We start from the raw sequence: 15,282 nt of genomic DNA on the forward strand, positions 1-15,282 counted from the left end.
ATGTAAATGAAAAAATAACTCAAAAAAATTCTGAAAGTGTCAGACTAGATAGTTCAATGCAATGATCTCTTCAGGCCAGAAGAAGCTAATGCTGCCTGAAACATATATTTTGATCATATTTAAGAAAACCCACCCATATTTCACCTAGAATTCAAAAAACACTTGAAATGTGTTCAAATCCTTCACAAGGATATTTAGGAATACCGTATTCAATTAGCTTTCCACAGGGAACTGAACTTGTAACCTTAAAGTCCGACAATGATCTCTAGAACAGGTACATCATCTGGCTAAGCTATGTATAAAGTTGAACGTGTTTAAAGAGCACCATTTTTATTTTAATCAATTCATTAAGACAGACGGTGGAATCGAAAACAGAAGCATTTCATTTTTTCTTCTAATAAGACTTTAGAACAATTTTAACAGTTGTTTCTTTAAAATCATGCATGAAAAGGACAATGCTTTTAACAACAGGACCAGTGTCCAATGACCCTCGTTCACAGTGGATGTGTTTAAAACCAATACATCATCTTTGCCCTGCTATCCAGGGAAAACTGGACAGTTGTATAATCCATTGTGAGTTTGGATTTGTTTGCCTACCTGATTTCAGTACAAATAGTTGAGAATTGTGTGTTCCTCAGTTAAGAAGCAGCTTTCCAAGTGAGAGAGGACTACTGCTTTGGTCGTCAGTTCTTTCTTGAGACTGAACTCAACTGTTCTAGAAAAGATCAAGTGTACCTAGCGGACAGGGTAGACCTGAAAAAAGTAAGCTAAAATTCCTAGTGAGACTGACTGCTTAGGACATTTGCACTTAACACAGTTAGAAACTCCTGCAGATCAATTGTCACACATATATGAGTCCATAAACTTGTATTGTTTGTAGACACATAAACCCCAACTACATCTTTAAAATCAGAAAATGTGTTGCTATTTTTATTTTGTTCTGATTGTATTGTTTGTAGACACATAAACCCAACTACATCTTTAAAATCAGAAAATGTGTTGCTATTTTTATTTTGTTCTGATCGTGTTCAAAAGAACGTATGGTGCTTGCTTTATTCTTTGTTATGTGACATACATATAGAAATAACGTCATAGAACTCAAAGATTACAGACATACATACTATGAACCTGATTCACTATCTGTCCCTTCCTGTGATGTGTAAGGTATCACCTTGAATACAGCCGTTAAGTAAACTGAGATGGTGAACATTCTTGCTTCATTACTTATTGATACATGTTATCAGATGCAAACTATACCCAACCAAATACTGGATCAAGTAAATTTAACTGACAGGAATACACAGAGTATCAGCATCCGAAACCTTTGCTCCAGAATCTTAACATGATACCTTTGGCTGTCCAAATCACATCCCTGGCATTGGCTCATTCGATCAGGGCATGCAATGGACGAGCAACATCTGATAACCCCTCTAGACCTACTTTTAACAAGCCAGGGAGGGAGGCTCGACTTGATTATATTTTTGTCCAATGTAAGGAGTGGAACAGAGTCCAAGATTTTAGGGTGGTACCCAGGGGAGAGAGTGACCATAATCCCTTGATCCTGGATTTTTTATTACAAGGCATATGTAAGGGCGAACCTTCATTGCAATCTGATAAATCCAATAGGGTTATCCTGTCTAATAATAGACGTAGGGTAAGATGGGACAAATTGGCTAATAACCCAGATGAACTATCTGAAGTATACGCTAGGGTTAGTCCAGTATTGGAAGACATGGCTGCTCTTATTGGGCAACAACCTTTGTTTGATTTCTACGAAAAACTGGGCGAACTTAATAAGGCATTATTTTTTAGCCTAACAGATATTTTAAATCCCGCAGTCCCTTGTGGGAGAAGGGCACGAAGAAAGCACCCCTGGTATAACACTGCATGTAGACTAGCGAAGAGCGAACTGTTGGATGCACTGAAAGATAATGTAAATAGGGATGTTATCCAACATAGGAGATGAGTATATCGACGGTTAATCCACCACGCCAAGCTTGAGTGGGGGAATGAGAATTGGGCTAGGCTAACAACTGCCTTAGCAGATAGGGATGCGAGGAAGTTTTGGCAGATTGTGACCACTGGTTCAGCTGAACCTGATCCAGCAGTGAACCCGAACATTGCCCCAGAAGTATGGGAAGACCATTTTAGCTCCCTGTATAAGGGGGACTATTCCTGTATGGAGGTTCCATCGGGCGAATTGTTGATGAGTGACGCTGCTGGTACAGTGGTGATTAGTTTCACCCTGGGTGAGGTTCAGACTGCTATATCCAGGCTTCCTGCGGGTAAAGCTCTAGGGTTGGATAGGGTTCCCGGAGATCTTTATAAACATGAACCCAGAGTATGGGCGCCCTATCTTTTAATAATATTTAATGCAATCTCTGGGGGTATGCCGGTCCCTTCTACTTGGCTGGGAGCAGAGGTAGTACCTATTTTCAAGAAGGGGTCGCCCCTGCTCCCAGTCAACTATAGGCCTATTAGCCTAATAGATGTAGCCCAGAAACTTTTTGCAAGGTTGATCCTAGACCGCCTCTTGGATTGGATGGAGGAATCTGAGATTCTGAGCCACTATCAGGCGGGTTTTAGAAAGAGTGTATCGACTACTGATCAGATTTTTAGATTGAGTATGCTCTTCTGGAAGACGGCTACACCGTCTTTGTAGATCTGCGTGCGGCCTTTGACTTGGTCCCACGTAGGAAGCTTTGGATTGTTCTACGGGATTTAGGAATGCCATCCCCCCTTTTGGATATTATAATACGACTCCACACTCATAATTTTGCTAAGGTCAGGTGTGGGAGAGAAGGTAATTTGTCATCTAGCTTCCCCGTTGATAGAGGGGTCAGGCAGGGTTGCGTCCTGGCGCCAACCCTGTTCTGCCTCTATGTAAATGGAGTCATCTCCCATTTGAATGCGGTCCCCAACAGAGACGCACCAAAGCTCGGTGGTATAGGGATATCAGCGATTATGTTCGCTGATGATACCCTGTTACTCGCTAAGACTCCAATGGGTATCCAGCGAGTTTTGGATGGTTTTGTCTCTTTTTGCTATGATCGGGGGCTGAAAATAAACACGACCAAAACAAAGTTCCTGATCTTTAATTCTCCAAAGACATCTCGTCCAAATCCGGTTATAGATGGTGTCAGCCTGGAAAGAGTCCAGACGTTCGACTATTTGGGATTGACCCTAAATGAAAATCTGGCTTGGGTCCAACACCAGATTAAATCCCAATTAAAGTTAACGCAAAAGGATGGGGGTGGGGGGGGATTATTAAATTATGGAATAAATCTCAGACAAAACCCATTGGACCGCCACTCGAGATTTATAAAATGCAGGCACGAGGGGCAGTAACCTATGGCGGTGAATTGTGGGGACACAACTGTGCCCCTGCAATCATTGCCACGGAAAACAAGTTTCTTAGGAACTTACCTACTAGCTCTCCCCTTCTTCCTATTAGGTTTGACTTGGGAATAAGATCTATAAAGGAGGAACTAGGCTTAAAGCCCTTAACTTTTTGGAGGCGTCTTTGGGTAACCCCTAAACTTAACACCTACAGGCAAGAATTTCTTGAACTATTAAAATATCCAATTATACGGAAACTCCCATGGTTAAAATATATAAAGGATGAGTTTGAGAGGCTGGGTTGTTCTCTTCTGTGGACAAATCCGGAAGAGGCTTGCAGAAATATATCCCGCAAAGACCTGGTCAGTATGTATTATGATTGTAACCTGTCTGCTTGGTTATTGAGTGACAAAATGGGGTCAATGTCGAGTACATTTTTACTAATGAAAGATCATTACAAGATGGAGACTGTTCTGGATGAGATTAACCCCATCGGTCTCAGAAAATTATTTCTCCAATGGAGACACAATTCCCTACCAATTAGAGCCCTTACGAGTAGATGGCACCCACCAACCACTAAAAATTGTCCTGCCTGTATTGTGGAGTTGGAGAATTATATTCATGTAATGTTTTTCAATCCTTCTTATTTGAAGCCTAGGAAAAAGTGGATTGTTCCCTTATGCAAAAAATGGGGGTTCAGGCAGCATTTGCACGCCTATCGAATATTAAAATCTGATCTATCCCCATTAACTGTTTTTGCTGTAAGCAAATTCTTAGCTGCAATGTGGAATATTAGAAGGACCTTAGTGGTATAATGAGACTCCCTCCACTGTACATGACTATTCAAATGATGGATGAGATTCTCTGTTGATATTCTCTACAGGCAATGAAGATGTTTTTATTCCTTGGTTAATATTGCTATTTGAAGATGTATTTTTATACTGGAAATTTGATAATGATTTGTTTTAATTGCATTGACCTCTTTTATGACATTCTTATAGTCGAAATAAAGATAATGAAAAATGCCATCAGTATGGGGACATTTTTTTTTTTTTTTTAAAGAGGATGAATCAAAGATAAACCTAACACCACTGAGCCCGACAAGGCGCATACTAAATGCAAAACAGATTTTCTACAAGAAATTAAAGAAAATAATCAGGATTTGGAGGCATGAACTGACAACACATCTACCATGAAGGAGGGAATAATAAGGAGCAGCAACAGGACAAAGATCTACTACACACTAACTGGCGTGATCAATGGGGTGAGGATCCACCCAAATGCCCCTTCCCTCTAAAGTTTTCTTACTTTATCACAGATTGACCAGCAGAACTCCGATTCCAAACAAACTCTTGGCTGGCAAATACCAGATAGGAAATGTTTTACTTTCTGTTTTTCACTGGCTGTTGCAGCATGAGGCCCTTTAAACTAGACAGAGGTGCATTCTCACAGTCACACAGATAATTAACTATGTTACTATAATTTAAAAACAGCTAACTGCGTCAATTCAAATTCCAGTTTTATCAAGGCATGATTAGTAGAAGATCTTAACTTGAAAGTTTTCCGAATAATTTTAATAAACATAGAATTTAACACCTCCATCTTTTGTTTATTAAAAACTACAGCACCATATAAAAGAACCAGTCAATGACAGTTAGTAGAGGGCCCCTAGCTCCTCCCCCACATAGATGTTGAAAACGTGTAATCCCTCTGGCTGTTGAAGTCAGTCTATTCCTAATATACTCTACATTTGACAACCACGTCAGATTGAAATCAAAGGATATACATACATAAACATATTCCATGACTTGTTCTATTTCTTTCTCCACTCGCCATTTAAACCTAGGCTAGGATTTTCCAAATTACATTATTACTGTTTTGCTGCAATTAATAAGAGCTTTCGCAAAGCAAAACTCTCCTAATTGTTTTAATTGCCTCTGTAAGCCATTCTTGGTCTTGATCGTAAGCATATATTGATTGTGATATTTTCCTGTAACCAAAATTAGGTAGGTCACCATACTCTAAGAATTGGGGTTGGGTCAGCAATATAAAATGCAAACAGAGTAGCTGACCAGGTAAAGCCCTGTTTGAGCCGTTATAGGTCTTAATTTTAGGTGTTAATCCTTGCACCTTTGTTAATTTGACTTGTACCCAAGTGTCCGTATGGGGTTCTATTAGCAAATTTAAAATGGCTTTGTCAATACGCCGTTTCAATAGCTTTACCCAGTGCTTAGATCTTCAGAGCATATGAAATGTGGTGGAAAAATAAATAAAACAAAAATTAGTTTGTTTTAAGGATAATGTACTGTAAACTAAAGTAGATAAAACCAGTATATTATTAATGATGGAGCAGTTTAGTCTAGAACCAGTTTGATTAATCAGGATATGATCCCCTCTTCAGCCCAGGATGATAGGAAGGACTGGAGATGTTTAGCAAATAATTTGCCACCTGCATCTAACAAAGCAACAAGCCAAAAACTTCTTGATTCACATTTCAGTCCTTTTTTAGGTCTCGCCTACCGTTGATCGGCAAGATTTATTGCTAATGAGGAGTTTGACAAAAGTACTTTAAGCCCCGCCCCTCATTTCCATTGGCTGGCATCACTGTTTATGCTAAACGGTGGCCAGCCATTGGAAATGAGCTATCTATGTTGCCTCCCTTTGACTTTTTGTGCCGGCCCACTTGGACTGGCTCGCCCGCTTTCCTTCGGTCGTAAGCGATTTCTTATCTTTATGGGGCCATGTGTTTAAACCTATGGCCCCATAAAGACAAGAGATCGCACGCGGTAAGGATTCACTTTCGTTCTGTCTGCACCTTCGCTTTCTTTGTTGGGAACCATGGCGAGTGCTTGTAATATTCTGCCGCCGGAGGCGTAGAGGACCTGCGCCCGGCCTCAGTGCGCGCCCGCTGTGTGCAATTAAAGCAAGCGCGAGCCTCTGACAGGAGCCTAAGTGCACTTAGCAGATTTCATTGTCCGAGGCCGGCACCTCCACGCGACGTTAATTAGCCGGGTTCGATCCTCTCTCTGCGGTGACGAGTTGAAACCTTCTGCCCTTCCCTGCCAACACAACATTTAGGGCTGTACATCTTGCGCTGATCCCATTACTCGAAATATACCTGAATTACTTGTTGCTGCCTCTTGCAGGCGGGACTATGGGTATGCCCGCCTGCTTCCTAGACAGGCAACAGAATCCGACAGTACAGGCGTCAGAACAGAGCGGGCCTCAAAGGTACACATCTCTTATTTACTGACCTATAAACCCGTGGTGGGCATGTGGTGACAGGGCTGGCAGAGGAGGGTACACCTACCGTATTACAGGAGAAGGTAAAGGGAATGAATCAGGCGTGCAACATCCATAGGGCTCAAAGGGCTTTAGACACCCTCCCCCACCCCCTTGTCGTGTGTCAGCCCGGGCTGAGACCGCTTCCCCGGCACACACACAGCCGCACCAGAGTACTTCACAGGTCTTTAAAAGACCATTCGCTTGTTAATGAGGCTTTGTTGTTTGTTCACCCCTTCCTAGAGCCCCTGCATCTCCACTCTGCCTATTGCCCAGAAGAATTAACCCCTACGAAATGTTTTCTTAGCCCCCCCCACCCGAAATTTGGCTCTAGTTGCGACTCTGGAATGAATGAACTGACAAGCACACTCACAGAAAGGGGAGAATGTAGAGTTGTGGTGGGTCGTTCTATTCGATATATGCGATTACGCGCAGCCTGTGTACTTCTAAATGCAATTCAAATTTGTACAGATATTGTGTATGTTGCGTTATTATTGTACCCGTAGTTGCGATCCGTTTTTGAAAGGGCATCTAAAGTGTCGCTATATTATGTGAGCATATCAATTTATTTACACGCCTAAACGTCATCGCGTCTGGGTGTGCCGCTTCATAACCGGTAAATGTCAAGTCACTGAGTAGGTCGAATTACTTCATTCCTGAGCGGCACGTGACTGACAGTTCGAGTGTGTCACGTATTGTAAGCCCAAGTGCTATATACATATTTAAATGTGGGGTTACATCAATACTTGATTTTATTTATGTGCTATACTTCGATACAATCATGTCTGCTTCACTATTATTTACTAAAGTCAGCCGGCAAAATAAATAGCAAATAATTAAGCGGTGAAAGCGGAGGGTGGCAACAGCACAGTCCACTAGTGAAATATTCCAGGAAGCCATACATCCTGCTGGTAAGAGTGTAGGAGTAAAAAAACACAAAATGAATAACTTAAGTAAGATTGTCACCGCTATCCTGAATGAATTGGCCTCTTTAAGAATGATCACTTTCAATTCCTAGCCCAATAATTGTCCCTACTTCTGAGCTGAAGGAAGAAAAAAAAACACAGATAAACAAGCATTTGCAATGCAATAGGTCTCGTATTTATGCATGTTTAAGCTATTGGCATTGCAAATGATAATGCCTTTTATTTATGTTTAAAAACCAAAACATAAATGAAGGCATTGTCATTTACAATGCCTATAGCTCAAACTTGCGTAAATGCGAGACCTATTGCATTGCAAACGCTTGTTGTAAATTGGCTGTAGTTAAGAACCTTTCCAGGTTCCTAACACATGACACAGAAAAATGGTCTGATTAAATAATAATGACATAACACTACTCCAATTTTCTAGGTCTGATTGAATGACCTCTGTTGGTATGCTATTGGGGCCAGCAGTCCGAGATTCTCGACAAGTCCTTGTTAGGAGATATACCCCTTTCAGCAGGCTAATGTAGGGCTCAAAATCCTCATCAATGGAAAGGCCCACTGTAGGGACAGGTCTTTCACCCTATAAAGACACTATAAATGCTTTCAATTTGTTGCACGGGTTAAGAAATTCCACCTTATTGTGTTGTAGCAAGCCTGTCAATGTTATGAACCAGAATTTATGATTATTTCCCACATTAATTGCTGTCTGAAGGGCTAATCAATTTGTTTAACCATCTTTTCATTTCACTCCAAATATTGCCTTTTTTCATTACGAATCGGGCTGTCCGTGCAATTATATTTACAAACCTTATTTGTGGGATTAACTGCAGTGGATAAAAGTGCAAAGATGTTATTCCATAAAGATTCCCAGTAAACACACCAGTGACAGAAATATCACTTTCAATGCTTCCACAACTTTGTTTTCTGCCCAGATATTTGTAAAACACACTGAGAAGTTATTATTTTAAGCTATTCTTCGCATTATCATCTCAATATGCTCATCGCTGTGCCTAGCCGTGGTTAACAAACGGACTTCCATGTTTAAAATGATACTTTGTGGATCACGGTCACTCTCTGGTCTTCCAGTGATTTGAAAATAAGAACATATATGAAACTTGGACACACAAATCAACGTATAGTCAATAATTGTGTTGTTGTCAGACGACTTAAAAGTGTATGCTGTGTGGAATATTAAAGAGATCATCCTCCATGTCATACCCCATGTTTATACTATCCACAAACAAGTATACATTAAGTTCTTGTGCTAACAGGAACAAGTTTGATGGTAGGTCATGGATTAAGGTTTTTATGTTCATAGTAAATTGCTGAGCTTGATGTTTATCATGAATAGAACTGGAAGGAATATAAATGTTAACCTCAGTAATACTTTTTAGGTCTCGCCTGAGACAGCGCTTTAGCGCTGCTCTGGCGAGACTTATAGTAAGCACTTTTGGAAGTGCAAACGAGTGCTTTCAGGCCGCCAACTACTGTGCATGTGAGCCGGGCGCACGCACCATTTGGCAGCCTGAAAGCACTCGTAGTCTTTCACTTTCGCGGCCGCTCGGCCGCTTTGATGTTTTATCGCGATTGCGATCACTTTCAGTTTCGCGCCGCTTGTTTACTTTGCTGCTGGCATTTCCACATCTGGCAGGTTCCTGCACTTACCTGACCCTGTTTATTTAATTATGTTTAATTTATTCATAATTAAATTACACTTAAATGATGCAGCCCACGCCAAGGCTCGAACCCTGTTTTCCTGCTCCAAAGTCAGCAGCGTTATTTGTTGAGCCACCACCTCGCACCGTTTGATGTAATTGGTTTCAGATGCTACATTTGTCCATCTCAACTGTGTTTTTTTTAAATTGTATCTGTCTCCCCCTCCATGGGTATTATTTTTTTAATTTGACTCTCCCCACCCCGAGATCGCTTTTATCTTTTAATACTTAAATAATGCAGCCCATGCCGAGGCTCGAACCCTGTTCTCCAGCTCCTCTGTGAACATCATCAGTGACGAGCCCAGTGAAGAGGCCTCCGCCTCCCACTACGAAATCCAACCGCTGTGACAGGCATCACTTGCAAGTAAGTGTTTCACTTTCTGTTTAATATTTGGACAGTTCCTTCGATGCCCCTTGTTTAACATTATATCTGTTTAACTGCAGGGCACGCCATTTTCATTTTGTGTGCCGGCTGTTTGGCCGATGCTACAGGGAGGGGGCAGGGCACAGGGGCCAATCTCTTCAGAGCAACAGAGCTGCACCTAGTCAGAACGTGTGGCAATTGATGTTTGACTTCCTGTAGGCATGCTTTCCTCGGCTGCCACTGTAGTAACACACATTTACAATGCAGTAGGTCTCGTGTTTGCCAGACTTTGAGCTATTGGCATTTTAAATGACAATTAATAAAAGCCACTGTCATTTACAATGCCAATAGGTCAAACTCTCGGAAATGCAAAACCTATTGCATTGCAAATGCTTGTTTTGTATTAGTTGTTCAGGGTGTTGTAAACCTGTGTACTTTTAATACTTGCTCATTGGGCGTAATCAAGTTTCAGGCTTCTTGAGATGTACATACTTTGCCATGCTCGACTGGATGATGAAATGCCATTTAAATAGGGATCTTCTGAGCATTAAAAACATTTGATTTAATAACGTTCTTTAGGCTCCAATGTGAATAGCATTTATATAGCATGGAAAGTCCCGGAAACACAAAGAAAAGTTACTATGAGCCCAAAAAAGTCTACAAAATCCGATCTCAAGGTGTGGGAAATAGAGGTGCCAAAAGTAAAACAAAAGGTGTCACTGTACAGACCTACTTCTGTTCTTGTTGTAATAGCAGGTCCGCCAGGCACACAGAGCGTAAACAGGGCAGGCACTTGTATCAAGTGCCTGGGAAAGCATCACACGGGGGTAAAACTGGAAATTCGGGCTCCGGGCTTCGAGGCCAATGAAAACGGGCGCCCTGGGAAGGAGTCTGCTGACATTCGGACGCCTCAGTCGTTATATAGTATGCATATGGAAGCTGCAGAGCTTGGTCAGCTTTGATCCAGTGCTTAATTTGAGTAGGTGGTTTCTTTTGTTCAGCGCCAGCACTTAATTGTCAGCACAGGCTGTAATGATAGTCCACCACATGGCAGAGTCAGTCAAACGTCAGGAAAAAAATAAAAGATGCGCTCCTTTTATTCCACAAAACATTGTAAGGCCTTCAAGACAGGCATACTATATAGAATGTAAAGGGGTCTTCATCTGTATAGTCGAGGAGATTACAGGACATTCTCCTAATGCAAAACAGATGTTTGTGCCTGGCGCGAATCTGCATCATGGTGAGGGATAAGCTCACAAGAGCTATGTGAATGTGTATGGCGTCATCATTAAACACAAGATAATATTTTTGAATTATTTAACAGAACTAAAATGATTCACGTTATTATCTTTTGGTTGACAATGATCCAACTTCGATGACAGGATATATGTTAATCTTACGAGACTTTTGTTTAGTTATCCTTAACTATTTATTTATTTTCCTTTTACCCCTTACTTCAGCAGTGACCTACAGTTTGTTTTACAAGCTTAGTATCCTGCTGTGTGCTGATTTGCATCTCACAGATGCTGCAGAACAAAAGATTACGATCTTTACTACAAGGCTTATTGGAACTGAATTAGCTTGTCCTGGTTTTCTTTCGCAAGTGGCAAAACGTGCTAATGTTTCACACTATAGCAGACTTGCAGTCTCCTTTTTTTCCTAAACAAATGCCAGTACATTACAATATATGAATACACTTACGAAACCAACGTGTAAGCAAATATATTTTAAAAGAAAGTTTAAAGCGTATTACAAAGAAAACCATTATTGATTTTTAACGGTGCAACTTTTATTTGTGTGTAGCTTTAAGCACGTAGCTACAGTTGCTTTTTAAGTGGGTAATTTGTAAGAAAAAACAATTGCCTGTGTATTCATCATTTAGCAACTTTACACAATAAATGCAGCTTTACACACAAGTGGTCAAGATGCACTGTCATGGCGCTTCCCTTCTTTTGTTTACACTTTTGGGCATATTCCTCGGCACAAAAACAAAATGCCCACCGGATGCGTTCTTGTCTTGCATCACCTGTGCTGTTTTTATCAATTTCGAAGGCAGTCTAGCAGCTAGGGCAACCGCCGTTACAAAATAGGTTTCTATATGAGACTTGTGTACATTATAATAATGTACCCGAAATCGTGAGCATGTAAGACGAAAAATGTTTATAGAATCATTACACTTCCCAGCCTTGGTGCAACACTATCAAACGATATTCAAATTCCTAGTGCTGCTAAATGGGCAGGCGCCTTTCCATCCATCTCCTGCAGCCCATATGGTCTTTGGGGTCCCCAAATCAATTCCGTAGATAAACCATGAATATCACTTAGTGTCTACACAGTGGGCAAGTAGAAGAACAAGCATTTGCAATGCAATAGGTCGCGCAGTTACGCGGGTTTAAGCTGTTGCATTGTAAATCACAATGCCTTTTATTTATGTTTTAATAAGCAAAACAAAAAAAGGCATTGTCATTTACAGTGCCAATAGCTCAAACTCGCGTAATTGCGAGACCTATTGCATTGCAAATGCTTTTTTTTTTATGTAATCACAGTTGCAAATAAATACTTGCAAATCTGGATAGTTTTCATATTGCCTACTTTTAGATCATCCCTACGTGAAGCAAATACAATGGGTTTTCATTTACAAGTCAGTTCTGGTTGCAGTGTGTTCCAATGTATGACTAATTTCTATTATTTGCTCAATGTAAACGTCATTGCTTTAGAAAGCATATTATTTTCTGACTAACATCTGGTGAACCATGTACAAACTCCATATGAGGCACTAGTAGACAAACATTACCATCACGACTCGAGATTCCCATTCCATTTTTGAGTAGGCAAACACCAGAGATGTGTGTTCCCACTTAACCTTGTGCACCATGGAGCAATGCAATGTTGCATTCACATCCAAGGTGTTCCATAAGAATGTAGGTTTTGTGTTCTGAAAGTAGGTTTTATCCTCAAACATTGGAAAACGTTCGTCTCCCTTTAATACTTGGGGAGACTGTTACAGTACAGTCAAGAAATGCATAAACACTAGTTTAGTGTGTGACCAACATAAGACTTCCGCAACAGCTGTGACTAAGGGATAAATATTGCACATGCCAGCAGCTTAAGAGCGATAAAGTGTGATTGATGTTAGAAGCTGGGACATACCTTTTTTTTTCTAGTGGGTTGAGTGCTATATTTCAATTAAGGAATAATAACAGACGTGTAAACTGATACTGTCAATTCATTACAACAATGCATAATAAATACAAGTTTAAAACCGTCACCACATATATAACAACTACAGAACCAACACAAAGCCACTGTATGTCAATGTAATGTGGGGTTGATAAACAACGTAGTGTAGAATCAATCTGGTATTGGCTGGCCAATAGCACTCACACAGTTGCCAATAGCACTCACACAGTTGCTATTATATCGACGTTGAACATTAATTATAGGAAACAACTCCCAAAAATATAATCATTTGGAGAATCCATCACTCATTGAAAGTTGGGGGGGGAGGGAGGCCACGTAACGCGGTGGTCTGCCACCACATTCAAATGCACTGCAATTCAACGCTGCTATCAGAGAGCCTACAGGAGGAAAATAATTTTCGTTATAAATTTGACAGGCAGAACTGCTGGAACATTATGCCGCCAGAACACTTCAACTACAAAACACTTTATCGCCCCACCCGAAATAGTTAGATTTGGCCTACGGAAGGCGCCCTCCACCTAGCAGCAGATGACGTCTAGCCCCACCTGAGCACGGTCTCCAGGCTGCTCTCGTGCTTGTCCAGCGGGCGCCCGGTAGCACTCTTGCGGAGCTTGTTGAGCTCCTCAGCAGCACGGCAATACTCGGCCTGCTCGTCACCCGCGCCTGAGTAGGTCACCTGGATAAACTTGCAGAGAGGCTTTGCCAGGTCCACCTCTGAAGTCTTCTTCAACGGCACCGAAATGAAGGTGGCCATAGTAGCGGCAGAATTCTGCTGGGCGCCGCAGTGATCACAGGCTCACACGAGAACCGGGAGCACAGACTGCAGGGTAAGGAACCAACCGAGCCCAGACTCGCACTTCCGGGTTGGACGAGTGCTTGGAACCGTGAATCCAAGACGCATGCGTATTAACTCTTTTTTAGTGTAGAACGTCTGCAGCTTAGTTCAGTTCCCCATACCAACATGGCTACTGCCCAACAGTATCACGTTCCAAGGAAGGGCGGTCTAGCCCTTGTTGACTTCTGTGACGTGTGGGGAAGAATGACTCAGGCACCTGCGGCTTCTGCCTCACCTTACCCATTCTCTGGGCGTGGTGCCCTGCTTTCGTTGCACAAGCTCTGAAGAAGACGGGGCAAGAGTGACCGGCGGGTGTGCTTCAGTGTATCATACGGGAAAAGCGACAATGCGCCGCTTAGTCCGTCTTAGGAAATGTGTAGGGTGTTCACTCGTCCCGAAGTTTCTCGGGCAGTCCCGGTTTTTGGAGGTTTGTCTCCACGTCCCAGTGATTTTCACAGTTTTAAATACTTCTCGTTTTTTGAGACGAGGGTTGAATGATGCTTAAGAGCAGGGCTTTAGGTGGGCCGGGTCTGAGCTCAGGCAGTTTTTAAGGCGGCCTCGTAAGAGGTCTCTAGCGGGCTCTGTTTTTGCCCGGGCACAGGCGGTCCCTCTTTTTCCAGACTGCAGGCACATCGATGTGCGCTGCTCACAGTGCTCTCTTCTCACTAGTGGAGAAGTGATGGAATTACCTCATGCCAGGTGAGCGATGTAGGGGAAGGGAAATCCTTTAAAGAGAGTAATTTTCTCTCTGGATTTCCCTTTTCTGTTTGAAACTCAGGAGCAGCAACATTGTTGGGGTGTCACAAGGGCTTTAAGTGGAAGCTTTTTCAATATTATATACAAGCCATAGTTGCTGCTTATTTATCATATATCTAGATGCAATGACACACACAGCAAAATACAAGTCGGGCGGCACACTATGCTCAGCACAGATTTTAGATTGTGTTTCAAGCCACACCCTTAATTACACTGGCCACGCCCCTTTGAGAGACCCTCCAGTTTTTTCATCCCACTTAAAGCCCTGCTTAAGAGCAACATTCAAACGTTGAATATGCCCTCACTTCCACAGATGCCTATAAAGTCAGAAACATTTTTATTAGGTCTCGGCTAGCGAAGGCTGCGCTTGCGCGGTCTCGGCTAGCGAAGGCTGCGCTTGCGCAGTCTCGCTCGCGAGATTTAACGTTTTCAGAAGTGGGGCTTTAACCCGCCCCTCTTCTTCCCTCTTCTCCATTGGCTGGCCTCTTAAGTGCTGGTCAGCCATTGGAGAAGAGCTTTGTCTCTCCAAACAAGCCCTGTCTTTTTCCGATTCGGGGGTGTGTTTTTTCACTTCTTTCGCTTTTTTGAAGCCCCACCCCTTTTACACTTGGTGGGCGTGTTTTTTGGTTTTTTTTAGCGTCGGAAGATTCGTCTATTTTGTGTGCAGTCGGAGCGGACGTGGGGGCGCCTCTTCCTTGCTGCTGGATCGGCGTTTCAAGTCCGGTGAGTAAACAATGTTGTTCCTGCTTGCATTTCACATGGTTCACGGGCGGCAGAGAAGTAACAGGACTCTTTTTCTTCTAGTAAGAAGGAAAAGACAGAGTCCTGTTACTTCTCTGCCGCCCGTGAACCATGTGAAAT

The 15,282-nt window shown here is 42.1% G+C and overlaps 1 protein-coding gene across 2 annotated transcripts in view; it reads right to left on the reverse strand.

Moving 5' to 3' along the window:
• Positions 1-14,315, reverse strand: part of PDCD6IP (programmed cell death 6 interacting protein) — a 450,822-nt gene extending 436,507 nt beyond the window's left edge. The window contains exon 1 of one of the 2 annotated variants that reach the window (XM_085607570.1): positions 13,376-14,315. In XM_085607570.1, coding sequence (XP_085463696.1) covers positions 13,376-13,584 — 209 coding nt within the window. In that variant the 5' untranslated portion in view covers positions 13,585-14,315. The remainder of the gene's footprint in view (positions 1-13,375) is intronic. The other variant, XM_085607569.1, reaches the window with a different exon arrangement.
• Between the last annotated feature and the right edge of the window lie 967 nt (positions 14,316-15,282).

Source organism: Triturus cristatus, chromosome 5_2 (genome assembly GCF_964204655.1).
Source record: "Triturus cristatus chromosome 5_2, aTriCri1.1, whole genome shotgun sequence".
Taxonomy (NCBI): domain Eukaryota; kingdom Metazoa; phylum Chordata; class Amphibia; order Caudata; family Salamandridae; genus Triturus; species Triturus cristatus.